The following is a 16,709-nucleotide window of genomic DNA, read 5'->3' as shown; positions in this document are numbered from 1 at the left end:
GGAGACACCACATGCCATTTGCATAGTGTCAGCATACAATGGTGCAAAAAGTCATGAGGTCTGAGTAATGATTTCTCACAACAGCCATCCCCTCCCTCGGGCCCAAACACGGGACATGCAAAGAAACATTCTCTACAACCATTCTCATCCACAACAGGGCAATCACATGCGTCGACCGATGAAATGGAGTAAAATTGGAAAAGAGAGACAAGAGAGGGGCATGCCATTTTTTTTTCTCATTCTGTTTTTAAGGTGAAATGAATGACAGTTTTCCCCGGGGAGAGCAAGCAAGAGAGGCCCGCGCACCTTGTATATTAGCGAGCCAGGCTCGTTGAAAGTTCTAGCATTCTTGACCAGAAGCATCAGGTCACGTTCCAGTTCAGCCAACGAGGTGTAAGTGCCCTCCTGGATGCGTGTCGCTATTATCTTCAAATCCACCGGCTCGGTGATTATCTTGTAATACTCCGGGTACAACTGCAAACAGCCAGAGAGAGGATCAGGAATCTTTTCTCACAGTCTGGAGAAGTTCCTGAGGATGCCTGCATTTTTTGATTTCCTAAGATGCTATGTCGGCTTGTACAAACCATTTTGTAGTGTCCAAGAATTTAAGAAACTGCGACAGAGCTAAACAAGGGGAATTTTTCGAGGGGCTCGTTTCTATGTTAGAGACAACCAAATAAATCCAACAGCCTAACTGTCTGTAGGATACATTCAGTTGCGACAGAACTAGTGAGATAAACAAGTGGCGAAAGTGTGATGGCTTGTCTTACATGAACTTATGTAACACCTTGGTCAAAGCATATCTAACAGAACAGTAATATTTCAACACGTGGTATTTCCACTGTGATCTGTGTAGTCTAAAATTATTATGCAGTCAACCTTCGTTAGTTTGACCCTCAATGCGAATGGTGAAGTCGATCAAACTATCCAGTGAGCTGAGTCAAACATGAGGTAGGAAGAATGTTGAAACACATAGTTGATTCATTGGGCAGTATTTGTCCAAATATAATATGCTTCTGAGTCATACGCACACCCTCTTCTTATGAGCTTAAAGTAGAAAACTAGTGTAGAAGTTACATTAGAGCTAGACAAAGAAATCTAATGCTGTGCTAATGTTTCTTTTATGAAAAATAAAAACAGCACGGTAAAAATTCCTGCAATCAGAGAAACTGACAAAGTTTACCTTAACAGAATTAAATTTGGTTTAAAATTATGGTAGGTCCATCATCATCACGTCATTACTGTCTATAAACCAGAGCACGTAGCCTCCCGAATTGTCCACTGTGCATTTCATGTTCTGCTTTTATAAGACAACTCGGTAAGAGCTATCAAGAACTCAAAACCATGTGATGCAACTTGTTGCCACTGGTTTAGAATGTAAGATAATTTTGTTTCAGATGATTTTCCACAATCAAAGATTAAAAGTGGCGCATCACTGTCATGCTATGCAAGAACTTGTTCAGTGACTCCTTGTGATGACGATGGCAATGAGGCTAGCTCGGCTGGACCTGACAGTACGCTGTTGTGAGTTCCATGAACGCAGCTTTAGTTTTTGTATTTTACTATAATACAGACGCAGTTACTTGAATAAACAAAAGGAGCGAGTATTACACTTGAGTAAATGATGTGACCACATTCATCATAACCTACTGTTCTTGCTTTGAAGCCTCTCAAGGGCGGACCAAAAATAGCGTTTTCAATGGGAGATGGTATTTGTTCAATGTGTTCACCGTCTCTAAAGTACTACCTAAACAGACGCACAACCAATATTGAAGTCACCATTCGCAAATTTGTCCTGCTGAATGGTCAAATTCGAATTATCTGTCAAAAGACAATCTTAGGATTGAAATAATGAATGTTTAATCCCATAGAAATGCATGGGTACTGCCTTGGGTACTGCCTTGGGTACTGGCCTTGGCCATGCATAGAAATGCGTGAATACTGGCTTTGACCTGGATCAAATTAACCATATAACTGAATTAGCCAGAGTTAAATTACTGGAAGTCTACCGTACAAATCGCAAAAAAAATATATTGGGGGATGAAAAAGTGGTTATAAACTTGGCAGTGGTAGATGGCCACCTCTATTAGGATCTGCAAGCAATGCATGGCACCACATAATGTTTTAAATACTTATTTTAGTTCCTTATGTGCCACCACGACTGCTTGAAAGGGCAACACTAGAGCTATGCATTTGAACCTGTTTGAATATTCCATCCTACTTGAGCTGGCAAAGCAAGTAATGACTGCAAATTGAAATTGTAGGTTGCACATCTCTTGCTTGAGAGGGCGATTGGCTATGAACTTCTTTAAACATGCTTTATTTAAAGAATGTTGAACAGAATAGCATGCCGAGTGCGCAAGAGACTTGTAATTTTATAATTTCTGAAAGAGCAAGACAGAGAGTGTTCAACCAGCAAGAACAAGGTGTTGAGAAAATGCATAGTTAAAGGGATGCTATTACATTTGCCAGCTTTGAGAATACAGTGAGAAAAGCAAGCAGGTTTGCATGGCCAATGCTGCGGCAGTGGAAGTGCGAGATGAGGCCAAGCTGTGCTAAGAAGGCTCTGCAAACTACGCATTGGACAATTTTTCTCTTTTTAAAACATGCATAAATTGTCGAATGCACTGAAGAGATAATCAGTTACCCAAATAAAATGGCAAATCAGTTTTTCATCCAAATCTGCACTAGACGCAACAAAGCCAAAGCAGCATGGATCACTGTGCATGCCTCTGGCTGTACATCTGTGTCAACATAGACATGCCGATATTAGCGCACCCATACTAATTGAATACTGATTGCGAATGTCTTCTTACCGTCTTAAGAAGTGTTGATATGCACCGTTAAAGCACACTTGCCTGTAGCTCGTGCACCTAAACATCCAGGCTCATGTTGCGCTTGGCTTTCAAGTAGTATACTAACAGGAATCAACGCGCACTTTTATGGGTGTTAGGACGCTCTAACCTCAATTGAAGAACGTACAACGGGGAACAAGAAAAAACATGGTTGATCTCTTCGTCGCAGGAATCGGAATAACACGAAAGTAAAGCGTGCCCTTACAGAAGAAGTAACTGAATGTTTAGTGTACATTGATATAAGAGAGTTTGCACAATGTATATTGGTGTCTGGCGCCCACTTTGATGATTGGTGGTACATCTCCATCCCGACGACTAACGTCCATGTTAAATGATTACACAAAACCTTGTGGTAGCTGTAGTAGTTAACGGTGAAAGCGTAATCAGAGAACGAGGTGTGATAGCCAGAAGAGCGTCGCATATTAGACGCAGAACTCGGTCGCCATCCCGCGGCATGTTAAAATGTGATTGAACACCACGTCCGGACTAGAGGGAAATGCAAAGCGCATCGTGCCGCCCCCCGGTCGCGATTTTCCTCGCGGCGAGTGCGTGAGCGGGGAACGCGGTGTAACAGCCAGATGAGGCAGGCGCGCGTCGCAGAGCTATTTTTGGTTTGGATTAGCATGATGCTATGAGCGAGGCCAACGCTTTTACGACGCTTGGGCTAAGATCGCCACCTTGCGGTGTGTTAAGGCATTGACAAAATTGAACTATTGAAAACGTGCCGAATGGGACTGACGTGTAACGCGTTGCAGCTGTTAATCGCGGAGGCCACAGTAATGACGAATTACTTTACTTTACCGCTCCCAGAGGGCAACACCACCCCACCGACCGGGAGAATGGTAGATATAAAAGGCGTGTTTGTAAAGCCTCTAGAGTCTGTGACCGTGGCGCAGTGGATAGCGTGCCCGGCATCTGTTGTTGCGGACCGAGCGGTCGTGGGTTCGATGCCCGTTCGCGGAACTTTTATTCTTTGCCATCTGATCGTGTAAATTTTTTCGACGTCATTTTCGTGACGGAAATACATCACTGAAGTCTTGGTGAACCCCGGCATAAAACACTTTCGTGTTAGAAAATTCTGACTGTGCCATTATGAGTGCTATTTCTCTATTAAAACATAGAACTCCTTCTGGCAAGTAAAAATCTTGTGCACAAGCTTGCAACTGGATTTGCACGTACAAGTGGTTTCTGCAGGCTGTACGTCTCAGATGACATTGTGAATTCATAGCATTTTGAGAGTGACTAATCAGCTATCCAATATGTGCACGTTAGTGCTTGGATAGTATTGGGTTGTTTGCAATTGCATCAAAAAGATTACAGCTCTCGTCTTCAAGAAAACAAAGGTATGAGGGAGAGATATGCAGGGAATTTGATGGAACCAAACCTTGTTAGAAATGTGAAAACAGGCACAGAATGGCATGAACATTGACTTAAAGAATGCATAGGCATGCAGTTTTTCTGTGTGCTGAATTGAATGCTCTAGCCCGACTAGCTCAGTCAGTAGAGCATGAGACTTAATCTCAGGATCGTGGGTTCGATCCCACGTTGGGCACCATATGTGGGCTAAGGGCTGTGGCCTTGAAGCCAGTGGCCAGCTGGAGCCCTCAGAGATGGCACTCGGAGAGTGAGAGGAAAAAACCCTGGCCTTTACCATACCAGCTCTGGGGCCTGAGTGACTGGCCAGCCCGGAAAAGCGAGCGTGTGCATGAGCATGCCCCAGGCTGCTTGTCCTTTATTTCGAGTCTGGCTGAAGCCAGCTTCCCATAAGGTGGATGATTACAATTCTTTATCTGGAATCGTGCGTGACTAAAAGAATGGTTGACAATGGCTTGATTACAATGAGCCACAGTGCAACTACTGAGACAAGAACAAAAATAAGGACGAGCTGTGGTTCATCATGCTTCACCAACTCGCCGAAATTTTCATGTTAACACCTTGATTAAATTATATTTACAAAGTCGAGCGTTGTCACTCACTCACGCACACACACGTACATACACAAAGATACCAGCTTGACATTGAGTCCCTCGCGAGTGTTTGACGTACCATAACTTTTGTTCAAATGGATTTAGAACATTTATCAATGTTCTACTGCATACAGTTCTGATTCCAGATTATTGTGATGTACTGATTAACTTTTTAACTCTCTCAGTTTAAGAATAATCTTGCTCCCCAAAAGGCATATGAAATATTTTATACTTTAAAAACTATATTATACTAAAAAATACTTGGACATTTGAAATCAGCACACAAATATAATAAACTGAGCAAGTTTCATCAAAACCAATCAAGAAATTTTTTTTATTTAGAGAGAAGTGCGCCAAAGACAGGAAAGGAAATGCAGATAAGCTCAGGCATTATCAATGAAATGAGCCCCAAGCTTCTAAAATGGTACGTCTGGCTGGCCCACTCTTAAAAAACTGCAGTGAGGATGGTCATCATTAAATCATACTTGCACTTTGGTGACAGGCCTACTGCAGCTATGTGTGGTTAAAAAAACTTAACGACTGAAACTATCAAAACACATTTGTGCAGCTACTGTGCGCAACTTCTTCACAAAAAGCACATTTGGTAGGATAGCTTCCAAGATCTATGACTGGCTGAGATATGCTGGGTATTTCAGTATACTGAATTTGAAGCCTTAATTTTCAATGAAGGGCTCTTATGAATGCTACCGATTCCCTCTTAAAATTATATGGCCATCAATAGATGTTGCTTGGGGTATTCACGTGTTCTCTGTACTCACATGTTTATGAACCTTAAGACAGCTTTTAAAGAAAGAAATAAGGAAAGACTAAGCGGTACACAATCCAGAGGAATAACTCCACAAAATTACTATTATGAATCATTGATTACCGAATGAAGAATAAAAAATAAATTAGGCAGGCCAAAATATGACTGAAAATTGGTTCATAATGAGCAACTGCAGCACAAGCCAAGATAAGAAAGGCAGAGAGCAAATAAAGAACAGTCATGATTTTGTAAATCTATGCTGCTTGTACAGTCGAACCCCGCTACAACGAACGCCGCTACAACGAAATTTTTGCCACAACGAACATTTTCTGATTCTCCAACTGCCCATAGAAAGTAATGCAAAAAAATTCTCTTCATAACGAACGCGTTTGATTCAGTATTTCCACTTCAACGAACTTTTGGAGAACGAGACTTAGACTGAACCGAAAGTGAACAACTGAGTACTCAAATCAGAAGGCCCTTCCAAAGCTGTGACAGTCATTTTTTGCGGTTCAACGAAATCTCCGCGAACGAAACTGGAACCGCACTAAAGCTGCCTGGTCGCCATATTGGAAGACAAATCCAAAGTACAGATTTGAGCCACTGCGATCCATAGCCACGCGTGGTCATCACGCGGCTGCGCGACCTCAATCGCTGCCGTTTTCTCTGGTTCGAGTGACCAAGTTCTACACTTGGTTTGTGAGCGTGCGGGCAAAGCATGTCCCCCTGAGCGGAGCGATTGTACAGCAGAAGGCCCTGAATTACGCGTGCTTGCTTGGCGTCGACGATTTTAAAGCCAGCACGGGGTGGCTTAGCCGCTTTAAAGCCCGACACGGCATTGTTGGCAAGGGGCTGCCTGGCGAGTCGGCGGACGCAGATGGCGAAGCTGCATCGGCCTGGATGTCCGATAATGCCGCGAGCATCCTTGACCAGTACGGTCTATCGGACATTTATAACGCTGACGAGACTGGTTTATTTTATGAGATGCTGCCTTCAAAGACGCTTGATTTAAAAGGACAGCGTTGCCACGGAGGCAAACACAGCAAAAAGAGGGTTACCGTGCTGCTGTGCGCCAACATGGAAGGCTGCGATAAGCGCCCGCCCCTTGTAATTGGCAAAAGTGCCAAGCCGTGATGTTTCAAAGGAAACCGAGGTCTTCCAGTTAAGTATGTTGCCAACAAAAAAGCATGGATAACACACGCAATTTTCACCGACTGGGTTGTCGCCTTTGACCGCGACATGAAGAGGCAAGGCTGCAAGGTGTGTATGCTGTTAGACAACTGCTCGGCCCATCGCATCGACGACATTGTCCTAACCAACACGGAGGTGAACTACTTCCCTCCAAATTGCACATCGCTAATCCAGCTGTTGGACCAAGGTGTGATCGTAAGGCTGAAACGTGCATACCGCAACAGATTAATGCAGCGCATTCTGCTCAACATCGAAACTCGCCGGGAGACAAGGGTCGACCTATATAGTGAAACCTCGGTGATACGAATCTCACCGGACCACCAAAAATATTCGTATCTTCCGAAATTCGTATCACCAGAAAGCATGGAAAATTAGCATGCGACAAAAGAAAGCTGGCGTACATTTTCATTTATTGTTTTTCAGGGCCGCAGCAACGTCAGGATGAACCCTGAATGATTGTCCAGTTAAGTGTTTAGATGTCTGCAATCATACCAGCACTCGTAAATATACGGCCCGTACGCGTGTATTTCATTAATGAACCAGGTGCGTTGTGACCCATGACAGCAGTAGCCCCTTCCAAATTTTAGTATGCTTTTTTGCATGACGCCGGAGTACTGCAGCGAAAGTAACAAAAAAAGCGCTTTGACGCGATGGATCAAGGCTAGAAAATTACAGAACCACGGTCCTGTGTTATGATTCTGTTATCGCGGAGGTGTTGGGGATGTTTTGGGGAGATTTACGGCCGTGCCCGCGCAAGTGCGACCTCGACGGTCGCGCATGTTGACATTGTGAAGCCTGACTCCTTCGCCAAGACCGTCCTCGCCTTCTTTCGGTCCTCGTCCACCTTTCGTAGGATGTCCAGTGCACGAGGCAGGCACGTGTAAACACAGTACGACAGCAGCCCGCGTCGACGCGTTAGAAAAAAAAAAAAAGCTTGGCACTAATGTCATCTGTAATCTAAACGCGAAGGCACACGGAGGCACATAAGAGCCTCAAAGATTCGCGCACACTATCTCGGAGGCCGTGACGTGTCTCTGAAGGTTTATTCTGACCGTAAGAAAGGTGTTTTTTTTTACACCGTGATTCTGACGATTTGGCGGTGCGGCGCGCATGCCCACACTTGCGTTCCCGCGCTCGCATGTGCTTGACACGTCTTCCGCGACAGCACCGACAGTACAGCTTCGTACCTGGGCGGTAGCGTACGTTCGTATCAAACGTCACTTGGTGAAAATCGGTTCGCAACAGCCGTACTCCATTACATTGCAGGCCAATGGGCCTTGGCTGGGACCAACGAATAGTTCGTATCACCCAGAAATTCGTATGAGCTGTGATCGTATCACCGAGGTTTCACTGTATATGGCCCTTCAAATGATGGCCTGTGCGTGGAGCACATTGAAGTGAGACATCATTTCAAACTGCTTCAGGCACTCTGGGTTTGGGAACACTGAAGCGGCGACCGGTTCAATCGAAGCCGAAGAACTTTTAATTGATTCACAGTGGACGACCCTCGAGGAAAAGGGTTTTGTTCTTGCCGATGTCCAGCTCGACGACTTCGTAAACGTCGACGCCAACGTGGAAGTCTACGAGGAGCTGACGAATTCACAGATCATCGAGAGCGCACAAAAACATGACAACATCTCGTCGTCTGATGAAGATGACGATCCGCAAGACACAATGGCTCCTTCGACTGCTTTGAAAGTAATGGATTCTTTTGATTTCATCAGAAAAGTCATCGGAACACTCGACGATGACACTGCAATGGCCCTTTTGATGGACTGCGAGACTCGCGTAATGCCTTTGCTTGCCGTGAGGCGTAAGCAATCCAAGCTGACTGACTTCTGGAAATAAAACTTCCGGTAAGCGTAATCTTGCCACGCTTGCTGACTTTGTCATAAATATGCAGCGAAATTGTGATAATTCAAAACACGTCATTGCGGCGGCGCATGTGCCGTAAAATGAGCATTTCGCGATCGGCTGGGCATGCGCATTGGGTTAGGTGTCGGTCGCAATGTATGAAAAGTGTGTAACAGCGGCACGAAATGCATTCTCCGGTGAAGTTGACACTTTGTTGACCACCCCCGGCGCGTCTCAACCTTTGCCCCCACGCCATCGCGGAGATTTGCCGGACAATGATACCGGTTTCGTTCACGGCTTTGTCGTTTGACGTATGTATATACATGGTAATTTCGCGTCAACGAAGTTCCACAACGAAATTTTTCGCGTGTCCCGTGAATTTCGTTGTAGCGGGACTCGAGTGTACTTGCAAATTATTATGAGTGAAAGCCATAACAGCAGAAGTAGTATGCACAGTGAAGATGCCCCCAGGTGTCAGCCTAAGTAACAAGGCACGAAGAACATCAAGGTGGCATATTGACAGGAGGGTACCTGCTGACGTGGTAAACAAGCATGCTCAGTGTAGCCGTGGCAACTTTAGAGGCACTACCATTCCTTCCAACCCCATGCATCATATTACTAAACTCAGGCAAGTGTGTGAGGAAAGCATGAGCCGGAGGTAATGATTGATGAGCGATGGACACCACCTCTGAAACTGGCATTGCTGCCCATATCTAGGTCACACGAGTATTACCAACGACATGATAGGCTAACAATGTGCATGAATCTTGAATAAAGGTACTGAGACTGCCTGGAGCAAAGTGACAGCATGAAAGCAGCCAAGATCATGACAGGTGAAGCAGTAACTAAATGTTGCGACATAAGTGTAAGAGGTTCAGCAGCAAACATGTTGCAATATACCGAACTGATAGTGAGCCTTCACGCATTTTGTTTAGATCGTACTGCTGCCGTTTGGGTCACTGGATACTTAACGTCGCAGGAAGTTTGTAACCTGCCCATAAGTACTGTATATTTACTCGATTCTAGCAGGCCCTCAAGTGCAACATGTGTGCATAATTTTCAATGTCAATTTTTTTTCTGGAAAGAAAAAATTAGTGGTAGAGTACTGTAAACACTGTACGCAAACTGGCGCTGTCAATCTGCCTTTGCGATGTTAAACAGTGGCACCAGAGAGCAGCGTTCCTGTAAATGCTTCCTGCTCCGAGAAGCATGTGTGCAACCACACGACACACTATGTTGTTTTACAAGCAGGGCTTCCAATATGAGGTCATGCGCAGGTCTCAAACCTGCCGAAGCATAATGTGCCGATACACCATGCTGATGAAGTTGAACTGTACCGATCTAGATGGTAGCAGTTGAAACATGGAGCTGATGCAGCGACCCTCGGCATCCGTGGCTGTCATCACTGAAGTAAAGAGCTCCTCGTAGTGGTCTTCTTCCGACGACTCAGCCTGGCCTGCTGTGGGTGTCTGCGGCTCCTGAAACCATGTCAACATTATAAAAGCATCAGCATCAAAAACAAGAAAACAAAGAAATCTTAGTTTTTGCTTAATTGATAATCCCCCTTAATAATTTCATCACTCCAATGCTTCATTGGTACTCTTACCAGCTAGACCAAAAGTGTTCAACTCCATACCTAAATCCCAGGATTACTTGGTTTCATAACATGCCCTTTCATAAATGTTAGCACTTCACGGACACAACTCAATATGGGGTCGTACCTAGTCTCTGCAACGTTTCCCTATGTTCCGACTTCCGTTTCTGTCCAAAGCTTGCTACACAATTAAAGTTCAACACAGTTGTCCTTACAGTGGCGACACAGAAATCAAGCATGACTCTGAACCACGACTGTTGCTTGGTAGTGGTTCTTTCAGCAAAATAATGAACAAAGAACAAGCACTACTGGCCCCGTCATAGACGAAATCAGTGAGGGGTCTTGTATAGACCTTATGCAAAATTGCTTCCATCTGTCGGAGGTTTGACGAAGCTACCGATCCGGCGCCATGTTGGAGGCTTGTGTCCGAATCGCATGACTGTCGTTGCTATAACTTCTTGCAGTGAGCAATCGGGGGGGGGGGGGGGGGGTCAGACGAGTGTGTAAGGGCCTGTAAACATTACCGGCATTTCCTAGTTATTACGTTGACAGTTATTACGCGTAAAGAACTCCCTCACAACGAGAAGAAGATACAAGTTTGTCACCAAGTCACACGTAAGCCTCCCGCACTTGACAATGACGCTGTCTGTTTTCATTGTGGCGAATAAAGCATTGTTAGCTATCTGAATATCATGCGCATAGTGTAAGATGGTTGGGAGGAGGCTTTAGCGCACAACACGGCTAGGCACAAAAATGATGGTAAGAAAGTGCTGCTGACCCATTTCAAAGCGTATTTCATAAGGGACAGCCTACGTCGACTAGATGTATTGTGCTTTTAATTTAAATTTAACATTGTCCTCCTTTTTTATGTTTGAAATAAAAAAATATTTCGTTGTTGAAGTCATCGACGTATACATTATGTATAGAATCACCACATGATTAAAAAGTAAAAAATTTCCGTATCTCACGCATGTGAAAAGCGAACATGAAAAGCGTTAGTATGCTCAAAAAGGTACGTGCCGATTAGCTGGTATTTTATTGAATATCCTTTTGACATGTGCTCGTAAATAACACGATACGCCAAGAATATTCACGTCTACATCCTCTATTTCAGTGCCTACTGGAGCCTTACAATTTCAAGCCGTTGCAGCATGACAGTTTTGCGTTGCTGACTGAACGCTTGTAAAACATGTCAGCACGTAACCAACAATAGCGCACCCACGGTCGAATGTAGCACATTTCCCGTAACAGCATATTTTTTTCAGTTTCATACGAAAAGTGCCACACACTTGAAGCATTTGTTAACATTTAATAGCACAGAGTAGAGGATACTGGATTGTTCCGAAGGGGGCCAGCTTTTGGGAGAACCTTATATGTGCTCTTCTTAGGCCGTAAATTAAAAAAAAGAAAGTGGGAGGTGGGGGCAGGACATCCGGGCCGCCCCTCTGAATTTGAATGCTTGAGAAATACGTATAGTGAAGCAATACGCGTGCAAAGCATCCCACCCAACATTACCTTGTTGGCCTCCACAATCGAAAACAAACTACGAACAACATGCTCCAGATCAATCGGTCTGTTCGTTGAGAATTGATGACGCGTACGAGCTACCTGTCTAACATGTATTTGTTATCGCAATGTAATAAACACAGTAATGCTGCGGACAGCAGCGCAGGCATGCGCGAGTAGCCGCGGTGCAGCTTTGAAGCTCGTACACGAAGCCGCGGTTTGTCTGTGCCTGCAAGCGCACGGCACGAAAACTGTCGCATTCCGGCATGACACGCAAGAGTGTTCACTGATGAGTGCAGATGCTGTCACATACCACATCTATTAATAACGGCGAACGTAAACACAGCATCAGTTGTAAGCAGTAGCCGGAGCAACGGAACGATCTGCTGCTTCTCGTCGGCCGCGAGGAAATCTAATAACGTGGAGGTTAGTTTCCTGCAAACCTTTTTTCAGCATCCCAATTTCCTCAATCCGAGCAACACGGCACACGAAAATACGTCAGCATTGCCGTTCCTATCAGCCGCTACACGTCGATACGTACGCACCGTGTGCGCACTTGCGGAGCACGCTTAGCCTTCAACATGATGGAAACACACACAGCGGCCGCTAGATAGCAGCAGATTTTGCATAAGGTCTATTGGTAAATGTAACAGTGGGTGGGCCCAATCCTTTTCGGTCATGCGCGTTCCTAGTAGCAATATTAACCCCTTGAGGGTTTTCGCCGTACATGTACGGCAGAAGCTTCCTGGTACCAAAGGGTTTTCGTCGTACATGTACGGCATAGCGTTTATTTTTAAAACGCGCACCTTTTTCGATCATTTCTCTCGCTTGGCCTGTGCTTCCACACTTCGGGAATACGTGGAATTTTTTTCATGCGTCAATGTCTCTGCGTTGTATTTTTATTTTGCTTCCCAAAACGGCGCGTCGGCTATCGCTTGCCCATCCGAGCGCGTACGCGGTGCAGCTGGTTTAAAGTGCGCGCCTTTTTCGATCATTTCTCTTGCTTTGTATGTGCTGCCACGCTTCGGGAATACGTGGAATTTTTTTCATGCACCGATGTATCTCCTTTGTTGCTTTTTTTATGCTTCGCAAAACGGCGGGCCGGCTATCGCTTGCGCAACCGAGCGCGGCCGCGGAGTGGTTGGTTTCAAACGCGCGCCTCCTTCGATCATTTCTCTTGCTTGGAATGTGCTGCCACGTTTCGGGAATACCTGGAACTTTTTTTAATGTGCCGATGTCTCTCTGTCTTTCTTTCTTTTTTTTTGCTTTCCATAGCGGCGCGGCGACGTCCAGTTGCGCATCGGAACGCGCGCACGCGGTGCGGCTGGTTTCGATTTCGTCCTTCGGATGGTTCTCGCTTCTTGCGCCCGCAAAGCTGATGACTGTTTGGTTTATAATCTCTCAAAGGGTGACAGCTTGCTACTCTCTCGTTTATTGCACCCCAGGATGCGATTACATCTGTTTCCGTGCGGCGCTAAATTACACAAACGACACCACCGTGATTGCGTTTCCTGTTTTGGGGTCTCGGAAAAACTAACTACGTCTTGTTGGCGATAAGACGAAGGATTACTGTACATTTTTCACTCGTTTTGCTTTCCGGACGGCCGCACAACCATAAGAGTTTTCTTCCGTGCGCTCACTGACGCAGTTCGCTTACGCTACGCTTGCTCCGCTGCCGGTGAGTCGAGCAGCGATTCTTCCGATGCGGACTATTATCCCCAAGTGCCGAATCAGAATCTGATTAATTGGATTTCAGTTTGTCAGACGAGGATTTTTTTACTAGTTTAGACTCCGATGACGATCACAGAGCGACATCTGAAAGGCGTGCGCGGCGAGCCATGCTTCAATGACTATCACACGCTGAAAAGTTTCTAGTGTTGGAGGACGAACATTTTTAACTGGAAAAGTACTCTGGTGCGCCTATTTTTGTATGTCTGTGAGCTATGTTTAATACAATGCATAATTTTTATTTATAAAAAACTGTTAAGCTTTCTTTTTCAGGATTTTGCTTGATTTTACTGTGAATAAACCATGTGTATGTAACAACAAAAATTATTTTTCTGTCACTTTACGGTCACGAAAAAAAAATTTTGACAATTTTTTTCTGAAATAGAATCGTCTGAAGAACTTATTTCAGCAATAAAAAAATTACACATTTTTTGACTGGATTTCGCGAAAAAATTCGACCCTCAAAGGGTTAAATGATCCTCACTTTCTCCATGTCCTCGTCTTCCTGCTCTTCAGCCCTGGCATTGGCAGCCAGCAGGGCAGCTTTCGCAGATTCAAACCCCTGCCACAATTCGCAAGCATCCCGGTGCGCTTGGGTGTCTTCCTGTGAAAAGAAATGGAAACCATGGTGAGCATAAAAAGAGTGGCAAGCTCCAAGTGGTGGAGATCAATTTGCGTATCAGTGCCAGATACAAGGAAAAAAGAAAGAAGAAGAAGCAATAATGTGGAATATAACGGCAGTCTATTTCACTCTAAATCAAAAGCTTTCATCATCTGTTCCTATACTGAGTGTTGGGCTGGCTACTGAGTAGCCAGCGCAAGCATCTTGCCAAGTAGGTGACTTGAGCCACTATTCCACTTGCCTGTTTGGGCTGTGTCCGAATAGACAAGAACAAGACGAAAGAAGTGAAGTAGGCAACAAATATTTTAAGTAATTAACGCTGCGACTGCATAGAATTCACTTTGACAACTGTGAGAATATGGCAGAAACGTGCAAGTGTGGTATCCTTGACAGACCACTCTCATGGATGTCTCACTATACCACCACTGCTACAAGCTGTGGTAGTCTTAAATGTCGTGAATGGCAGCTATATATTTGGAGCGACAGAAAGTTGCTATAAGCAACTCTGCAGTAGTTTTCTTGTGACATTGGTGGTAAATGCTGTCAGCCAAGTTGTCACTATCACATGTTGACCATAGAATAGCCAGAAGTGCGGCTTGCAAATGGAGCTACGAATTTGCTTTGAAATATAACTACATATCCCAAGTTATAGTACTGTGTATAAAGGTTGCCTTTGAGTGAACCTCACACAAATAGACAATTTCTATGTGCAGTTTACCTAAGCCAGTAAATTAAAAATAGTTCCTTTTAAGTCACATTTAACTGGCTCCACATCAGAGGCCAGCTAGAAGAGGCCCAAATTAACGAACATTTCATGGTAATCTTATCTAGGCCTTTTAGCTTAGACTTAACTCAGAACTTCAAATAAGTTTTGTTTTTGACATCAACACTGAAAGACAATGATGTAGCGGGCAGTGGAAAGAACCTCAAAACGGGCTTGGAAGCATACACCTGCCACCTATCAACTCATTACGTATTCTTATGAACATGTTTACACCATGCTGTTTATTTTACAGCAACACTGTTGAGCAGTGTCACCATGAACCTCATGTCGTGGCAAACTCTGCATAAAATGTCAATAAAGGAGCAGACCCAAAGCAGCCTGCATCAGAGCCCTGAAACAGCTGTGTTACTAGGTCATTGATGAGAATGGGCAGCCAGCAATGCACAGCCGGCACAGCATGCATAAACATGCACCGTAGGTAATGAGGACTACACAAATACTACTATGATTGGGTATTATAGAGAAGCATTTGAAAAGCCTCATGTAGAGCAAATGAATTGCAGTCAACACAATGAATTGTCTGCAAAATCTCAAGTAGACCTCGGGGAGTGGCGAAACACACCCCTAAAGGCCAAACCATATACAGCGTTTTTGCCGGCGTTTTCTGACGTTGCGTCCCTCGGCGTCGTCACATCAACGCCGTCAGAGAAGGCGGCAAACCATATGAAGAGCGTTAACTCAGCGTCGCACAGTGTGACCAGAGGGAATGAACCTGACACCTCGTAAAGCAGTGTACAGTTTCTGTCAATGGACCAACAAGATATACTCCTGATTATAGCTTTTATGTCTCATTTGCAGTTCTGTGGTGCAAAAAAAACGAGTCACAGTGCCACCGAAAAGTCTTTTTTTTTTTTTATATTTGACTTGTAGCGCCAGCTATTGGCATTAAGAAGAACCACGAGCTTGTAAGATATGGCCTCTGAGCTTGAAGCTGCCGTACATCTTTGAGGCCACGTATTCGGCCAATACACTCATTCCTGCTAAGCCTACCGATGAACTTGAGTACGGCTCTCGGAAAGAGTTCAAAGATATCACGAGCACTTTGCTGTCGAAGCTTCTAGGAGGCTTTTGAAGGGTTTGAGAACTCCCTTTAAAGGGGTCATGAAGCACCCCTTGGGCTTGCTGAAAAAACACATTCTGCGGAAAGCTGACACGGCTATGAACTGCTCAGCCAAATATTGAAGTCGTGCGCGCCACGTAAAGGCTACAAGCGGAGCGCGAAGTTGCTGTTTTCTCAGGCGCCCTCTTTTCAAACAGAGGCTGGTTCTCACTCTCGTCGGTGGGCGGAGCGCCTGCCGGTTGACGTCGCATATCTGCTTCTCCGCGTCACAAAAGACATAGCATCCTCACTGGCCGATAGCCAACATCATAAATCGAGAGCGGCGTTCAGATCAGACGCGCTTCTTGCCACGGGGTGCCACCACTTGTCAGCGCCGCACTCCTCAGTCTGCGAATTTTACATGGTAGCCACACTCGTGTACGCGAATCACAGCAGGAGAGCGATCGCGTTTCACAACGCGCGCTGACATAACTTCTTTCCCCCGTGCCATCACTCCCTGTGTAGCTTCCAGTGCGCTTGTTGGGACGAGAAAAGAGAGAAAGCGCTGAGAGCTTGTGCCAAACCCCCGTGACTCCGCTCGTTCTTGACGGATTCGAGAAATTTTTGCGGCAATCGATTTGGGAGGCAGTAAACTACGATACTGAGGTCATTAGATCATTACTTCGAAAAGTGGTTCATGACCCCTTTAACAGAGCTTTGCTGCCTTTGATGTATAAGCATGTCAATTGGCATATATCTGCAAGCAATTGTTTGTCATTCCCATGTAAAACCAGTTTAATTCT

At 45.0% G+C, this 16,709-nt stretch overlaps 1 protein-coding gene across 1 annotated transcript in view; it reads right to left on the bottom strand.

Annotated features, from left to right (window-relative positions):
- LOC119387721 (protein polybromo-1-like) overlaps positions 1-16,709 on the bottom strand; it is a 72,648-nt gene that overhangs the window by 52,434 nt on the left and 3,505 nt on the right. Inside the window, 3 exon segments of the mRNA XM_049413624.1 lie at positions 307-474; positions 9,971-10,111; positions 13,946-14,065. Of these exon segments, the coding sequence (XP_049269581.1) occupies positions 307-474; positions 9,971-10,111; positions 13,946-14,065 (429 nt within the window).

Source organism: Rhipicephalus sanguineus, chromosome 3 (genome assembly GCF_013339695.2).
Source record: "Rhipicephalus sanguineus isolate Rsan-2018 chromosome 3, BIME_Rsan_1.4, whole genome shotgun sequence".
Taxonomy (NCBI): domain Eukaryota; kingdom Metazoa; phylum Arthropoda; class Arachnida; order Ixodida; family Ixodidae; genus Rhipicephalus; species Rhipicephalus sanguineus.
This window is presented reverse-complemented; position numbering and strand designations above follow the sequence as displayed.